Source organism: Centruroides vittatus, unplaced genomic scaffold (assembly GCF_030686945.1).
Source record: "Centruroides vittatus isolate TY-2023 unplaced genomic scaffold, ASM3068694v2 contig_680, whole genome shotgun sequence".
Taxonomy (NCBI): Eukaryota; Metazoa; Arthropoda; class Arachnida; order Scorpiones; family Buthidae; genus Centruroides; species Centruroides vittatus.
In genome coordinates this window covers 2,593,729-2,610,910 of record NW_027122427.1, presented here as the reverse complement: position 1 = coordinate 2,610,910, position 17,182 = coordinate 2,593,729, and the positions used below count along the sequence as shown (strand labels likewise).

The 17,182-nt window shown below is 30.7% G+C and overlaps 1 protein-coding gene across 2 annotated transcripts in view; it reads left to right on the top strand.

Annotated features, from left to right (window-relative positions):
• Nucleotides 1–17,182, top strand: part of LOC136980188 (craniofacial development protein 1) — a 46,153-nt gene that overhangs the window by 20,231 nt on the left and 8,740 nt on the right. For both annotated transcript variants that reach the window (XR_010881512.1, XM_067276249.1), the window contains exons 4-5: nucleotides 2,918–3,009; nucleotides 4,925–5,032. Coding sequence is in view for 1 of the 2 variants with exons in the window: in XM_067276249.1 (XP_067132350.1) it covers nucleotides 2,918–3,009; nucleotides 4,925–5,032 (200 nt within the window). In the remaining variant the exon portion in view is untranslated. The remainder of the gene's footprint in view (nucleotides 1–2,917; nucleotides 3,010–4,924; nucleotides 5,033–17,182) is intronic.

Below are 17,182 nucleotides of genomic sequence, written 5' to 3'. Positions count from 1 at the left end.
ATGATCATAGCACTTTCCCAGAACAAGAATGATGAAGGTGCTGTGATGAATGTATGATGAGAAAAAAGTGCATAACTAAGTTTTTTTCTTTATTGCCAATAGCATAAACCTGAAATCATGTGTGGCAAGTCTGCACATGGCAAGGTCATACTGCATTCAGCATTTTAGTTTTATTATTTTTTTTCACAATATTTTGTATGATAAAAATAATCTAAACATTTGGATCAACAGAAAATGGAGGTAATTGAAGATCTGTTTTGGTGACAATAAAAAAAAATTATATTAAAATAGAAATACACTTTATAAAATTTTTATGGCTTTATTTCATGCTATGAAATAAAGTGGAACTTCTCAAGAAACCAAATTTTAATAGTTGACTCTGATTTTAAATTAGATTTTAGAATTACTGAGTCAATTTGGATATACAGGAGAATCTCATTTAACAGATTGCAGAATAACATTTTTTCCCAGGCAGTGGCGTAGCGTGGGTGTCAGCCGCCCGGGGCAGAGGAAAATTTCACCGCCCCCCTTATTTAGGTATCTCAATTTAAAAGACTAAAATATACAGTAATTCTAAAGAACTTTTCGGCAAGAACAATCATCATTATTGTGTATTGTACATGTTACAAATAAAAAAATCATGTATATATGTTTTACAACATAATAATCACATTTATTACAAAAATTTTTACAAGATATTATTATTATTTATTGTGAAATTTTGCCGCCCCCTAAAAGTGCCACCCGGGGCGGGCCGCTCCTGCCGCCCCCGCTACGCTACGCCACTGTTCCCATGTCCCATCAAATCAAAGTAATTTTACCTCCTTTTAATAGATCAGTAACTTTGAATAACAGATTTCTTTTTCTAGACCTATCTATTGTAAACTGTAAACTATTGTATCAAGTTTAGTTAATATATGGATGTTTTTGAGAATTTGCAAAGTTTGATGGTGCATTTGTTACATCCAGGATTTGTATAATTGAAGAATTGTACAAAGAGAGTCAGCAGGTTGATATCATCAAGGAGAAGCCACCTAGTGAATATTCTGATACTGGTCTAAGTGTAGTGCCAAAATTTAGTGAAGCCATAGTCTTTCAAAGTTTTGCAAACCTTCATAATAAGTTTCAGCATAAATGAACAGGCTGTACTGTACAGTACATGACATTGCTAATAGCAAGCAGTTGTATTCAATAGGCAGAAAAGCACCATGAAAACAAGATGGACAAGTTGTTTTAACAAATTGCAAAGTCAAGTGTAGTGCTAATAAGCATATGTAATTAGTCTCTTTTTTATGCTTAAAGTATATACAGTTTCTGTCTGCTTTGTTGTACACACATACAGCATAATATGTGATCTTGTAACATACATGTTCTTTAGAATAAAGGATAGAGATCTTAATAGACTGAATAATTTCAAGTACAGGTATTTCTTTTATGTTGAGGTTAAAACATGGAAATTTTTTCGAATAATGGATTTTTCCTGGGTGTACAGGAAATTTGTTGTTCACGATAACAGATTTTCAGAACAATGGATGATTTTTGGAGCCTAAGCTATCCATTAAAATGAGATTCTACTGTATATGAGAAGCTTAGAACATATATAATATAATGTTAGGGCAGACTAGACAATGTGAATTCCATGTTTTGTAGTCTTCACAGGTTAACTTGAAGTAAGCTGTTGTATTTGGTATGGTGGATAGTGGCATTTGCAGAATCTTGCATGAATGTTTTCATTATCACTTACACAAGATCCAAGTTATTCAGGAGCATAGTGAACAAGTCAACAGGCAGCAACTTCAGCTTTGTAACAAATCTCTGGGTGACAAAAACAGATTACTGATGTCAGATAAGCTCTGCTTCTATATGTCTGAGTTTGTGAACAAACAGAACTGTTGTTTCTGGACTGAAAACCATCCATGTGAATTTCAGTAGCAATTTCCACATAGTGCTAAAATAATTGTGGTGTGCCATTTCATCCAACAGCATTAGCAGCCAATATATTTTTTAAGACAAGAAGGACTGCTTTAACAGTAATACTGAGTGCTGCTCAGCCAGGTGCAAAACATTTCTGAGACATGAGGTTAATCCTTGTCACATATGGTTCCAGCAAGATGGACCAACCATTCATAGATGTCTTCATGACAATTTTCAAAGAAATGTTTTAAGCTGGATTATTTCTTACTTTGGGAACATCATCTGGACTGCACTAGATTAATTTTTGTGGGACTGTGTGAAACTTAATGTTTTTGAACAACATTTGGCCAGTATGAATAAACTAAGAGTGAATTTGGGAGTACATTTGAGGGATTCTGAAAGACACTTTACAGCAAGTTTTATTATTTTTTCAGCCTGGCTAAATGTGTGTATTAATCATCATGATGGACACTTACCTAATATCATTTTCAACATTAATTCTCCATAAAATGATGAATATACTGTATCAATGTAAAATAATAAATAGTCATGTTTTTCTCTGAAATGTCCTTTTATTTTCAATACCATCAGGTTTTTCTGGCACATCCATATATATAATATTTGCATAACAATAAAATTAGTCCAGATATTTATTGAATGTTCCTCACAGTTTATCATTTTACAGGTTTTAATTGCATTTATAACGAGTTTTCAACAAACTTTGATATTTTTTTTACTCTGTTACAATGATTTTATTTTTTTTTTCAAATGCATAAACTATGAATAGTTTCTGAACAAACTTTAAAAGGGAATGATCAGTTTACGTCAGTTGTCTTATTTGTAATGAATTCACATTTGAAAGGTTTAACTATTATTTGTTTGATAAAACTAAAAATATTTTATTAAAAATCTATGGATCTGAAACATTCATTTGTCATTTTCTGTTATTTTACAGTTTAAGTTGAGTATTTAATGAAAGTATTATTATTTTTTTTTATTCTAGTCAGATTCAGTAAAGCAGAAAGCCGAAAAAGCTTCTGTTCCAAATAAGAAAATCATAACTGAAGTTTTTGATTTTGCTGGAGAATCAGTATCGTAAGTAATCACTTTATTTCTTGTTAACAAAATTTTAACATTACAAACACCAATAATTTATAAAATAATGTGCAATTATTTATTGTGACATTGTCACAATGCCAGGCTGCAATCTTTAATCATATTTTTAAATCATTTAAATTAAAATATATGCTCTTCACTTCAAATTAGTAGTGACTTGCCCCTGTACATCATACTTTCCTTTAGCAATAGAGTTATGCCTGTCATCTATCTAACACTTTTCAGGGAAAACTTTTTAAATTAAAATAACACGTATTCCAGCTTGCATTAGAAGTTCGTATATAGTTAATTGGAGCCTCCTGTCCCTATTGTTTCCATATTTGGTCTTGTCTTTTATCTATCTGACATTGTTCTCAAAATTAAGGAAAGACAGACTGAAAGACGGACAACAGTGGGAATTTATAGTCTACAGTATTTTACAAATTGCAGCCCAAAAATAAAAAATATTTAAGTTTGAATTAGTTCACTGTAAAAACATCTAATAATATGATATCCTATGTCTGTGTTTATATTTAATATATAATAGCAAACAAACATTCTTGCTTTAATATATAAGGCAAGAATGTTTGTTTGTTTGCTAGAGGTAATCTCAGAATCTACTGAATCGATTTTTTAAAAATTCTTTCGTTATTGGAAAGTGTATTCCTTATAGATGAGCATAGGCTATATGCTATTTTTATATTAAAGAAGGAAAATGCACAAAAAAGATGTTTTTACCATAGCATTTGTCCTGCATCATTGTTTGCCTGCTCCATTGAAGGTCAATCCCCTTTGTCACCTAATGGGCTTTTGTAAACTTTTTATCTTATATTTTCAATTTCAGTTTTAATGCATGCAGTTCAGGTAGTTGTGTATATGCTTCATTTCTATTGTCTTAGTTGTTTGTTTCTTATAATAATACTCTTGTTACCAGATACTTAGAACTATAAGGAGGATATATTTACTTACCTTAGATGAAAGTAAACTTTTGTACATAGGTCTACAGTATTTTTGTGTGTTTTTGTTTTGTGTCATTGTTTTAGTATTAACTCTACTGTACCCATTATTTAAAAAGGAGAATTAGTCTTATGTTATGAGTTATCTACCTACATAAATGGAGTTTTTTCAGTTACTTTTCAGGTGTAGGCATATGCAAGTGAGCCATTTTGATGATAAAATATTTAAAAGTCTCAATTGTCATGAAATATAGTTGTGTTATGGGCTCCCCACTCTTTATGCTGATTTTATCTCCCCTACAAACTGCCAGACCCTTTGACTGATCTGGACCAAATTCCACATACTTGCGATCTGTACTGTATGGACTACCATAAAACTTGGACCCCCTCACTCCTCCTCTGATTTCATCCCTACAAATGAAACCCTTTGACTGATTTCCACCCAATTTTGCATTGTTGCTCTGCCACCCTGTGAAAAACATACACTTCCTTATAACAAGGATAACTAACTCTCTCCCTGAATTCCTAGGTAATTCTGGAAATTCTTTACTAGAATATATCTAAAGCACTTTTCTAAAATCTCATATCTATGTATATACATGTGCATACACACATCATTTAATAGAGGAGTTAATTAATATATTTATAATAATTTTGTTATATTAAATACTATTTTGAGTTTTCTTAAATATGATTTTAAGAAATTTTTCTATTAATTTACTCATTGTAAAATTTGACTATGTAATTGTTGTAGTAATTGTTATAGTGTAGCATTCTAGTTCATTTAATATTTAATTTACTTTTATTTGATATAAATCTTAGAAGAAAATTTAAATTTAAGTATTTTTCCCCCTTCTTTTTTAATCTAAAAATTAAGTTATTTGAGTTCAAATTTTTTTCTAATTATAAAATATTTACAAAAATTCTGAAATAAAATAAATGTTTAAATATCTGTTTAGAGTAACAAAAGAAGTTGATGTAGATTCAGAAGAAGCTAAGAAATTTGAAGACAAAGCTGAAAATAAAGCTGCCGAACAACCAGAATCTAATAAAAGTGCTCAAGTTGGGTAAATTTACTTTGAATGTCTTTCTAATATGAAAATGTTTCTAAATTGTTTATATTTTAACTTTAGCTCATTTTGCACATATTCATATTTACATAAAACAGATTGCTTTTAACTTAAATAACTGAAAATTAATAGTCTGTTTTTAAGTTAAGAGGCAACAATGAGAATGAGAGCAAAATTAAAGCAAAGCTAACTGAAGTATAGTACTTTTATGAAGTCCTTCTGAGAAAAATAATGAATTTAAAATTTTAAGTAAATGATCTCATAAAAATTGATTTTTTTTAAATTAAATAATTATGTAATTATTATTAATTACTTAATAATTCAAGAAATAATTGAAATAAAAAACTAACTTCAATTAAACTTGGTTTTTGAATTATATGTTTGTTTAATTTTTTATTTTTTACTTGATTGGGAAATAAAAACTACATTCTTATAATTCATGTGTTAATAATTTATGTAATTTATATTACAAAAATGATTTAAGTAAATAAATCAAAAAGTTATTTTATTTAAATTTTAGTTTAAAATTACTACAATTCAATTATTTTAGCAGCAATAATTTTTTCATTTCAATAATTTACTACCACTAAGCATATGAATTTTTCACAATAAAATCAAAGTTAATATTTGCTAAATATTTTAGTTTTGGTAAACTCGTATTAATATTGATTATTACCGTATTTTACGGACTATAAGACGCTACAGAGTATAAGACGCACCTGAATTTTAAAGGCAATTTTTTGAAGAAAAAAGTGCGTCTTATAGTCCGTAAAATACGGTAATTAGACGAATTTTTTGAGGATCACAGTTATAATTATCATATATTTGCTGACCATTTATATAGTAGTTCTTTTAGCTTTCTTTATAAGTAGTTTTCTTCATTTTTGAAATTATTATTAATATTAATAATAATTTAATGTGTGATTTATGGATGATAATGTTCAAGGAGAAATTTTTGTATTAGGATATATTAAAATGCAGATTTAAAATGTAATTCATGAAAATTTTTAATAAAATTTAAATATTTCCAAATGTAATTATTTTCTTTTTATACATATATTATTTATTGAATTTTGATTAGAAAAAGTTAAATATAAAAAATATTTATGTTTAGTTAGATATAAATTTTTAAAATGTATGCAGTGATATAACAATGACTGTGTTGTAACTCAGGCAAACAGCAATAAATATTCAAACTAAATCTTGTGTTTGGTGAACTTATTTTACTTATTTAATTGAGAAATTAATATAATAAAAATTCAGTATAGATGAACACACTATTCTATCAGCTGGAGTGTAAGCAAAGGCATATCATGTTTTAATGTCATATATGTAGCACTACTATCATGATACTACACTGTTTAAAATATTTATATTCTGTTGGAGATGTTTATTTTGACTTATATAGCAAAAGTGCATCATAGTATAAAAGGACTGTCTTAAAAGTAAGTGTACTGATTTTTATTTAATGACTGTGCAGCTTAACACATCATTAACTGGTATTTTCACATTGCTAGATATCTTATCAGCATGTCTAGACTATTTCAAGTTGATTGGTTAATTAAGTCAAACATACACAATCTCTATTTGTGTAAGATAGTGTTTTAACACATGTTACATTTGAAATGGAGAAAAATCTTAAACTACATTATGCTATCAAGTTTTGTGTGAAACTGAAGAAATCTGCAACTGAGACATTTGCAGATTTAACCGAAGCTTATGGAGATGCCACTTTATCGAGAAACATGGTGTTTAGATGACACAAAGATCCAGGATAAAGATGATGCATATCATTATTTTGATAGCTGTGAAATTGTGCACAAAGAATTTTTACCTTCAGGACAGACAGTTCAGGCCTTCTACAAAGATGTCTTGGAACAACTTCAAAAATGGATCAAGCTAGTATGCAGGGACAGTGCAGCAGATTGAGTGCTGCACCACATGATAATGCACCTGCTCACACAGCGCTATCAATTCAAGAATTTTTGGCCAACAAAAAACCCCACATTCTCACAACCTCTGTACAGCCCTGACCCAGCTCCATGTGACTTCTACCTGTTCCCTAAGATAAAATCTAAGTTGAAAGGTCATGATTTCAGGATGGTGGAAAACATCAAAAAAGTTGAACTGATGAACTAAACACCCTTAAGGAAAACAACTTCAAGTACTACTACAACTAGTGGAAAAAACTTTGCAACCACTGTGTGACTTCACAAGGGTCATACTTTGAAAGAGATCATTTGTAGTTGTAACTCTTGTATACTTTGAAATAAAAAATTAGTACACTTACTTTTGGGACAAACCTTGTACTGTCTTCATGTTTCATTTCTAGCCTATCATTAGCCTACTGTATTTGCAAGATCAACATATATGTCAGATATAGTTCTAAACCAGAATTTTGAGCTGAGAATCTTGAAGTTGATCTTATATGCTGAAAATGGAGGACTAGAATGCAAATGTTAGTTTGGCATATTAGAGCAAATATTTATGTTACAATTTAAGTATTAATTTTTTATATGTTTTCTGCAGAAACAAATTGAGAATCAAATATAACAAAGTTAATTGATAAACTGGAACTTTTCGATTAACACTGATATGCACAAAATAACACCTTTCTTACTTATTCCAGCAACATTTATTCTGAATTACGAAAGTTTTCAGCCATATTTAGAGGTCACTTATCAAACATTTTGATAAATGGAATAGCTTTTTACTTGAAGAAAGCCTCTAAATATGGCCAGAAACCTTTGTAATTCAGAATAAACACTGCTGAAATAAGTAAGGTGTAATTCTGTTCATATCAGTGTCAAATATAACAGTTGTCAAGAATTCTTATGTTTAAACAGTTAATGCAAAATACTTTATTTTGATTATAATGCTTATGTACTTGGAAATTTTCATTTTATTAATTTAAAAGTTCTTAATTTTTATAAGGTTCAAACCAGGGGATGCAAACTGACAGCCCACAGGCTGAATACGGCTCATTAAGGCTTCATATCTGGCCCACAGCCTTGATGATTTCTTTTATAAAAACCAATGTTTCTATCATCTTGCAAGGGTTAAAATAGAAAAAGTTTAAATGTCTAACTGTTTACATAAGTTGTAAAGGCCCGGCAACAAAAGGGCTTTTTTTGGAGCCTTTTTTTTAATTATAGTATTTGTTTTGGTTTACCAAATAATATTAAATATACATGATGACATGTATTTGACAGGCTGCTTGCTGCATTTGAGTTTGAGATCTCTGGTCTAAAACTTATATATTAAATATATTAAATATTTTGCAAAAGTTAACTGCAAATTATTTACCTTATCAGATTAAGTAGATAATTAACTTAATTTTTCTGTACTACTTTTCTTAGATTTTATTTTTATTAAGTTATTAGCTAATAAACATTTTAGCAGACTTTGAAGGATCTCATTTTTCAAAGTTATTAAAATTGCTGTTATTTTTCATTCAACCTCAATTGTAGTCTGTTGAATGTTTGAGGTAGCTAAGATATCAGTCTGTTGTTTTAGAAACCAAGATTGAATCTTGATGATCAACTCCCTTGGAATATTACATTGATGAGTTTGTCCTGGATGTATCAGGTCTTGTCTCTGATCTCTTGACTGCCTCCATTGTGGCTCTGGCCAAATCCATTAAAAGTATGATTAAAATAAGCTTTCTTAGTGCTGACAAGACTGTTTAAAAAAAAAAAAATGTATACATACATTCTGTAATGTTTTCTTCAAAATATACAATAATAGATTTGATAATCTGATGACAGGTAGTAAGAGGAGTCTACATGCTTCTCTGAGAGACCTAAGTTTGAATCTGGTTTAAATCCTCAAATTTTTGTGGGTGATTTTACCTGACAATGTTGGACCCTCTTTACTTATTCATACTTTTATTTGCTTTTTGTTAGATATGAATATAAAAACTGTTTGTCGTGATATTATAGGAAGTGCTCATTAGTTCAAAATTCAAGGGATAAAATAATTGACTTTGAATTATCTGAGATTTAGGTTACATATTTCTCTACAATATGCAAAATTCCACATAACTGATGTAATTTATTAAGGAAATGGAATATGGCTACATATACAAAATGCTATTTTTGTTAACTAATAATTAATAATAATAATAATAATAATAATAATATGAATAAACTGCAGGTAAACAGTGGTCACCACCTGGTCGTGGTGGGAGAGCCCAGTAATTTTACTGATCCATAGGGCAATGCAGGCTGGAGCATAAGCTCCTGGTAGGGACACCCATGCCAGTAAGGTCTATGGGGAGAAATGAAGCTAAGAGTGACCACACCCACATTCTGTGGAGATATTTATTATGGTAATAACTAGATCAAAGTGTGATACCGGCTCGGACGTCGCCCGGGTTAACAAGGTCCGCGTTCGTGGGTTAGGCAGAGGCTCACGTTCGAAAAATAGGTCACAGTCTCCCTTGGTTACCGGTGGCGAAAGCAGCACCGGCCCAAGCATGGCTACTGCAATGCCCTCAACAGATGTGAGGAACCAACCCAGCCTTGGTGTTTCTGTGGCAATGCATCCACAGACCACAAAGGCTGGAAAACCACGCCAACGGATGAAATGGACAGTAGAAATGAACGAGTTTATCATCCGTACTTACTACACAATCACAAAACTCGAAACAAACATGACAGCATACAGACAACAACTACACCATAGATTCACACAACAGTATCCTCATCTCACTGTCACCGAACAAAGGGTTGTTGATCAAAAAAGAACAATTATACACAACAACCTTATTCCACAAACAACACTTGAACTTATCAAACAACAGGTTGCTGATCAAATACATCAACAGACAGAAACATCTAACATTAATGAAGATCATGTAACCTGTCAGGATAATCCAGCAACAAGCATTGATAATAACACACATACAACAATTACCACTAATGATACTACAGACACTTCTTCATCCATCACTGATAACATAGACATGAATTTAGTTAATACGCTCTCACTTATATTTCAGGAAACACTCACTAAATATACAGGTACAGATCCCACACAACGACCACGAATACCAAAAATCAACACGTCGAAGGAAGTAGGAAAAACACTAAATTATGTAAACACTCACTTACTACCACACTACATTCATTCAATTTCTACACTCGCAGACATTCATACATTAGTTTATGCTGGGGCAGTCACAGTAGTGACACACCATGGACTGAAAGTACAATCACAGACAAACACACAGAAAACAAAATTCTATCACAAGCCTGCCTGGCAGAGAAGAATAGAAACACAAATAAATGACATTAGACAGCAATTAGGCAAGCTGACACAATACGCTAAAAACAACATAACACCCAAATTAAGGAAACAGCTCAAAAACATTTTCAAGAAAATAAAAACACACACAAAACATGAACATCACAACACACGCATTACAGAATACATTGATACACTAAAACAAAAACTTGCTGCCAAAGCACGTAGACTCAAACGATACAAAACATGTACACTACGAAAACAACAAAATAAATTATTTACAAACAATGAAAAACTCTTTTACAGACAAATCAATAACAAAGCAAACACTGTTACACAGCACAGTGGCACACCAACAGAAGAAGAACTCACAACATATTGGTCTTCTCTTTGGTCCAGTGCTGTCACGCATAATGCTGATGCAGGCTGGATCGAGGAGGAGAACAGAAACTTGCACAACATACCAACTATGCCCTGTGTTGAAATAAGCATACATGATTTCCAATACACTGTTAACAGAACACACAACTGGAAGACACCTGGTGTAGACAACATTCACAATTTCTGGTACAAAAAGTTTACATCACTGCACCAGGAACTAGCTAAACATCTAACACACATCATCATCAATCCACAAGACATGCCAAATTTTCTTACCCAGGGCATCACCTACATGAAACCTAAAAACAACAATACCACAGACCCCACACAATACAGACCAATTACATGTCTTCCAACACTCTACAAATTATTGACATCCTGTATCGCAAACAAAATATACAAACACGTTGAAGAACACAACATTCTAACAGAACAGCAAAAAGGTTGTCGTAGAAAACACAGGGGATGCAAAGAACAGTTACTCATAGATTCAGTCATTCTACGGCAAGCACACAAACAACACAGAAACATACACATGGCATATATAGACTACAGAAAAGCATTCGACAGTGTTCCACACAGTTGGCTGCTACATATTCTACACATGTACAAAATACATCCATCACTCATTGCATTCTTTCAAAACACTATGCAGCACTGGAGAACAACACTACATCTCAGGGTTAGTAACACTTCCATACAAACAAACCAAATTTTTATTAGGCGAGGAATATTTCAAGGAGATTCCTTGAGTCCTCTCTGGTTCTGCTTAGCCCTGAACCCATTATCCAACATGTTAAACAACACGCAATATGGTTACAATATCAGACATGAAAAAACAACACAGTTTACACTGTCACATCTCATGTACATGGATGACATAAAACTTTATGCATCCACACAAAAACAACTTCATCAACTCCTACAAATCACACATTCATACACCAAGGACATACAAATGGAATTTGGCCTAGATAAATGCAAAACAGTTCACATAGAAAAAGGAATCCTGAAGAAAGAAGATTTTGCACTTGGAAATGGAGACATTATTGAATCCATGGAAGAGGGCGAGTTCTACAAGTATTTAGGATTCCAACAGGCCAAACTAACAGAACATACACAAATAAAGCAAAGATTAATTAAAGAATACCAAAGTAGGTTAAATGCTATTCTCAGAACAGAGTTAAATGCAAAACACACAGTTAAAGCAATAAACACATATGTCATCCCAGTACTCACATATTCTTTTGGAGTTATACATTGGACTCACACAGATCTCGAGCAACTCCAAAGGAAAACAAGAACAACACTTACTAAGCATAAACAACATCATCCTAAATCCGCCACAGAAAGATTAATTCTTCCACGTAAAGATGGCGGACGTGGCCTGATTGACATAGTTAACCTTCACTACAAACAAATACAGTCACTGCGAGAGTTTTTCTACAAAAAACAAGAAACATCACAATTACATAAAGCAGTAACTCTAGCAGACTCGAATAACACACCATTAAACTTACACTCACATCATATGGACACAACACAACATATAAAAAGCATAGACACCATTAAGCAATTGTGGGCTCGAAAGGCACTCCATGGCAGGCATCCTTACGATCTGGCCCAGGATTTTGTTGACAAAACTGCGTCAAACAGCTGGTTAGCTCGGGGATGCCTCTTTGGGGAGACGGAAGGATTCATGATTGCCATACAGGATCAGGTCATAAATACTAAAAACTACAGAAAACACATACTCAAAGATGCAACACTCACAAATGACACATGCAGAAAATGTCACATCATGCCAGAAACTATACAACACATCACCTCTGGTTGCAAGCTCTTGGCACAAACAGATTATTTACACAGACATAATCAAGTAGCAAATATAATACACCAAGAGCTTGCAAGGAAACACAAATTAGTAGACATCCACGAACCATATTACAAATACATTCCACAGACAGTATTGGAAAACAACACGCACAAAATGTACTACGACAGAGCCATAATCACAGATAAAACAATTTACCACAACAGACCAGACATCACACTCATTGACAAACACAATAAAATCACATACATTATAGACATATCCATTCCAAACACTCACAATATACAAAACGCATGCACTGAAAAAATTAGCAAGTACACAGAACTCGCCCAGGAAATAAGGCATCTGTGGAGGATGGATAGGGTGCTTATTGTACCTGTTGTTCTCTCCTCTACAGGTGTCATACCACACACACTACACAAAAGCCTGGGCACATTAGAATTGAATAGAAACACATATATCACTCTACAGAAGGCCACTATATTGAATACATGTCATATTGTGAGAAAATTCCTGAATACAGACACACACACTGATACACTTCTTTAATTTCTGTTTTGGTTACTATGCCTTGACTTTGGTCCGGCATAGTACTTAGCCACCGGTGTTAACCGAGTATATCTAGCTTAACCCAACATAATAATAATAATAAACTGCAGGTAAACAGTACATGTCCAGTGAGAACTTCACAAGTTGCCAGATAGGTTTTATAAAAAGTAAAGCAGAATTCCTCAAAATGTAGCCCAAATTATTTTTAAAGTGGCCCAAAAGGTAGTAAGTCATTCAAATCTAGTAGCCTAGAATCCTACAAATATCTTAATTTGCTACTTGTAGTCCAATCTTGCAATTCCAAAAACCAGTCGTATTTTATGAGATAAGAGATAAAAAGGGTAGTTCACGTGTAAGATGACACCTGAAAATGTGTTACTGTAAAAGCAAAGCCATATTGATGAGATTAGAGTTGTTCTTGGACTATTGTTCTCTTATAGTATGGAGGCACTTTGATCTAAATAAACGAGTTAACCTACACATATGAGTTCAGACAGAATTTTCACTTCAAATTTCAAAGTAAGCTGTATTTCAAACTAACTGAATTTCTCAACATATAAATTTTTATATCCCTGACTGGGACAAAAGTACAGTTATGAACTAATGGGACTTTGAACTATCCAAGTTTGAATTAATAAGGATTTCCTGTAGTATTTTCATTTGCATTCAATTTTTATAATATTTTTGTAATAAAGAGTTAATGTCCATTTGAAATTTTAAAGTGTTGATTGTTTGCTCTTTCTAATTTTAACAATTTATTTTAAGTTATTTCTATACTTCATCATCATAAATTTATTACTTGTTTTGATACACAATCAATTATATTGTTTCTATTTCACAGATCATTCTGTTTTGTGTGATTTGTTCTTGCAAATGGAATTGATTTTCAAAATTTATTTAAAAAATTGAATGAATCATGATACATTTTCAAAATAGTCTGTGTATAAAGATAGAAATTAGGGTTTAAATATTTGTTTAAAAAGAATTAGTCATTCTCAAGTAAAGAACTAAAATTTTAAGCAAATAATAAATATTCATTTAGTAAACCTTTAAAAATAAGTAAATATAAAATATTTGTGATCATTATGTAGTAATATAGATTTATTTTACAATGAAATGTTTTCCAATCATATTTGCTCTAATTTCTTTCTAAAATTACAAAAAAAAATTTATTATTTTCATTTATAATAATTTTATTGAAAATAAAAGAAATATATAGTATATTACATTCATTTAACTATTTATGTTTCTAACTGGAAACTAGATTTTTAATTTCAATATAAATCCATTGGCATGAATATTATATCATGATTTATTTACAAGATATATATATACTGAAGTTATTTGTGATATACTTTTAAGATAAGTAAATTTTCTGTTCAATATTGAATTAATCAGATAATTACAAAAAGTATTATTAATAAAATTATTTGAAAATTAGAATTTTTGATATTTCTTTTTCAGATAAAATTAATACAAATCAGCTTTTCTCTTTTTTAATAATAATATTTTTCTTAATTCATAACAAAATTTAAAGTTATCAGATACATTTTTAATATCATTTTCAGTCTTTTTTATTTTCTTAATTATGTATTATAATTTATTAGGTTTATGCCTGTTTTTTCTTTTATCATCTATCGTCAAATATCCAATTGCATTTCTTCTTTGTATATGTTTTTTACATTCTGTTTAATTTCATATATTTTATATCCAATTGACTTTTATTGAATTTTACTTTTCCATTAAGAAACTAGGTTTTTTTTTTTAAATATTGTTTTTTAAAAGGTGTATCGTACTTTAACTAAACAATTGCCTTAAATAATCGGGCTATAAATCCATTATTTTAATGATTAATACTAAGTAATTTGCTACTACAGATAGACATTAGATGCTATTTCTTATTTAAATTAATAATTATAATTTTAATAATTTATTAAATAATTTAGAATTATTTGGAATTTAAGGCAATTGATTGGTTATGTATCTGTGTCAGGCTTTGGGATATTTGTTATACTTGTATTGTACTTTAATTTTGCCTAAAAGTAACAAGGGATATTCAAGTAAAACTGAGATTTTACCTGCCTTGACTGATACATCATTAATTTGCTTTACTGTATTCATTTTAATATCAGTTGCAAATAAACATGGATTCAATTATTCCACCTTTGTTATGTGCATCAAGTTACTGAAGATACATGATTAAGCAATGATAACATTATCATTCATGAATATCTGTTTTTTCCAGAAATTATCTTCACATTAGATGCCAATACAAATTACCACTTTCTAACAAAGTATGTAGAATATGTAGGCTGTTTCTTTTTCAACCTCTGATGGTCCATAAAACAAAGACAAGTGTAAATAACAGAATAAATTTATTACCAAAAGTTAGGTACAAACATGGTTACTTTTCGACATAATCATCATGAAGATTGAGGCATTTGTCCATCTGTGGATGAGCTTTAAAATTCTCTCTGCTGCCAGTGACTTGAGATGGGCCTTCACATTGTTTTGAAGATTGTCATTAGTCCCAAATATCTGCCCTCCTAGCCACTTTTTCTATGTAGGAAAAAAGTGGAAGTCTCTCGGCACTAAATCGAGGCTATATGCTGGGTGTTTAAAGATGGTGAAGACTTTCGCCCAGCTTGGAACTTTTTAACGTGTTAAAGACTTTCACCTCTTTCCGAGAATGTGGCTAGGAGGGTAGAGGTTCGAGACTAATGACAATCTTCAAAACAACGTTGTTAAGGCCATCTCAAGTCACTGGCGGGAACATTCTATGAAGAGGGGATTTCAAAGCTCATCCACAGTTAAACAAATGCCTCAATCATCACAGTGATTATGTTGAAAAGTAACAATGTTTGTACCTAACTTCTGGTAATAAATTGATTTTGTTATTTACACTTGTCTTTGTTTTATGGACCGTCAGAGGTTGAAAAAGAAACAGCCCTCATATAATTTCAGATTTGTAAAGCATTTAGAAGTATTTTAATGAAAATAATCAGTTTTGTAAATATTGTAAAATCATTATATATTATGAAATCTGAATGTATTATTATATGTTTAGATCAAGATATATCAACTGATAAAGTTATAGTCCATATTTGTTATGAAACATGAAAGATATTATTCGTGTAGATTTCAGAGATAACAGTAGATATTATAATACAATACATTATGAAATATTTTTACATTTATCAATGATATTCTTGATCCTTTATCATCGTTATAATATTCTTATTTCAATGACAGTTTTCTTGCATTCAAGACCTCATTCTTTCTAGTGATTATCATTTTAAAACAAATGAAACAATTCAAAACATTATACAAACATGGTTGAAGAGTATAAGTAAATCTTTTTATATTCGGCGGCACATTTCTTGCAAAGTATTTCAAAGAGTCTATCTACATTGAGAAAGAGTAGAAAAATGCTTTAAAAAATTTTTATGACTTTTCTTTTAAAGAAGTCTTTGTTTTACTTGAATATTCTTAAATGATTTTATAAATAATATAATTATTATATAAGAAATTTTTTATTAAATTAAAATTTTTATTTCTTATTATAATAGTAAGTTTTTAATTTGTCTAAAAATTAAAACAAAATATTTAAAAGATTAAGGTGTTGAGAACTTTTGAACAATTGAGTCTAATTTGTGTATGCCTGTGTTTTATATCCATTTGTGTACTTTTCTCCTCATTTTTCATTTTTTTTATACCAGATGTTTTGTCCCCTGATTAGGTTTTACCAGAGATTTAGTAGTAATTTGTATTTTAAAAAAAGAGAGAGAGAGAGAGAGAGAAAGAGGAAAAAAATTAGAATTGAGTAATTTGTACATGAAAATAGCTTGAATTATTTTGGAAATAAAATAATTCTTAATGATTATGATTGCAGCAGAAAAACTGCTGAGATGCATGCTAATGCATTCTTGAATAATTTTCTTCTATAGAAAAGAACATATTGATATTTGATATATGTTTTTTTTTTTCTTTGAAAGAGAAAAAATTGCATAACTTTTTAATTAAAATTTATATTATTGCTATCTGTTCAATGATATTCTTAACATTTGAGTTAGCAAACAGACTAATAAAAATTCTAAATCTTAATGTTTAGTGATACAAAATGAAATATTGTGATC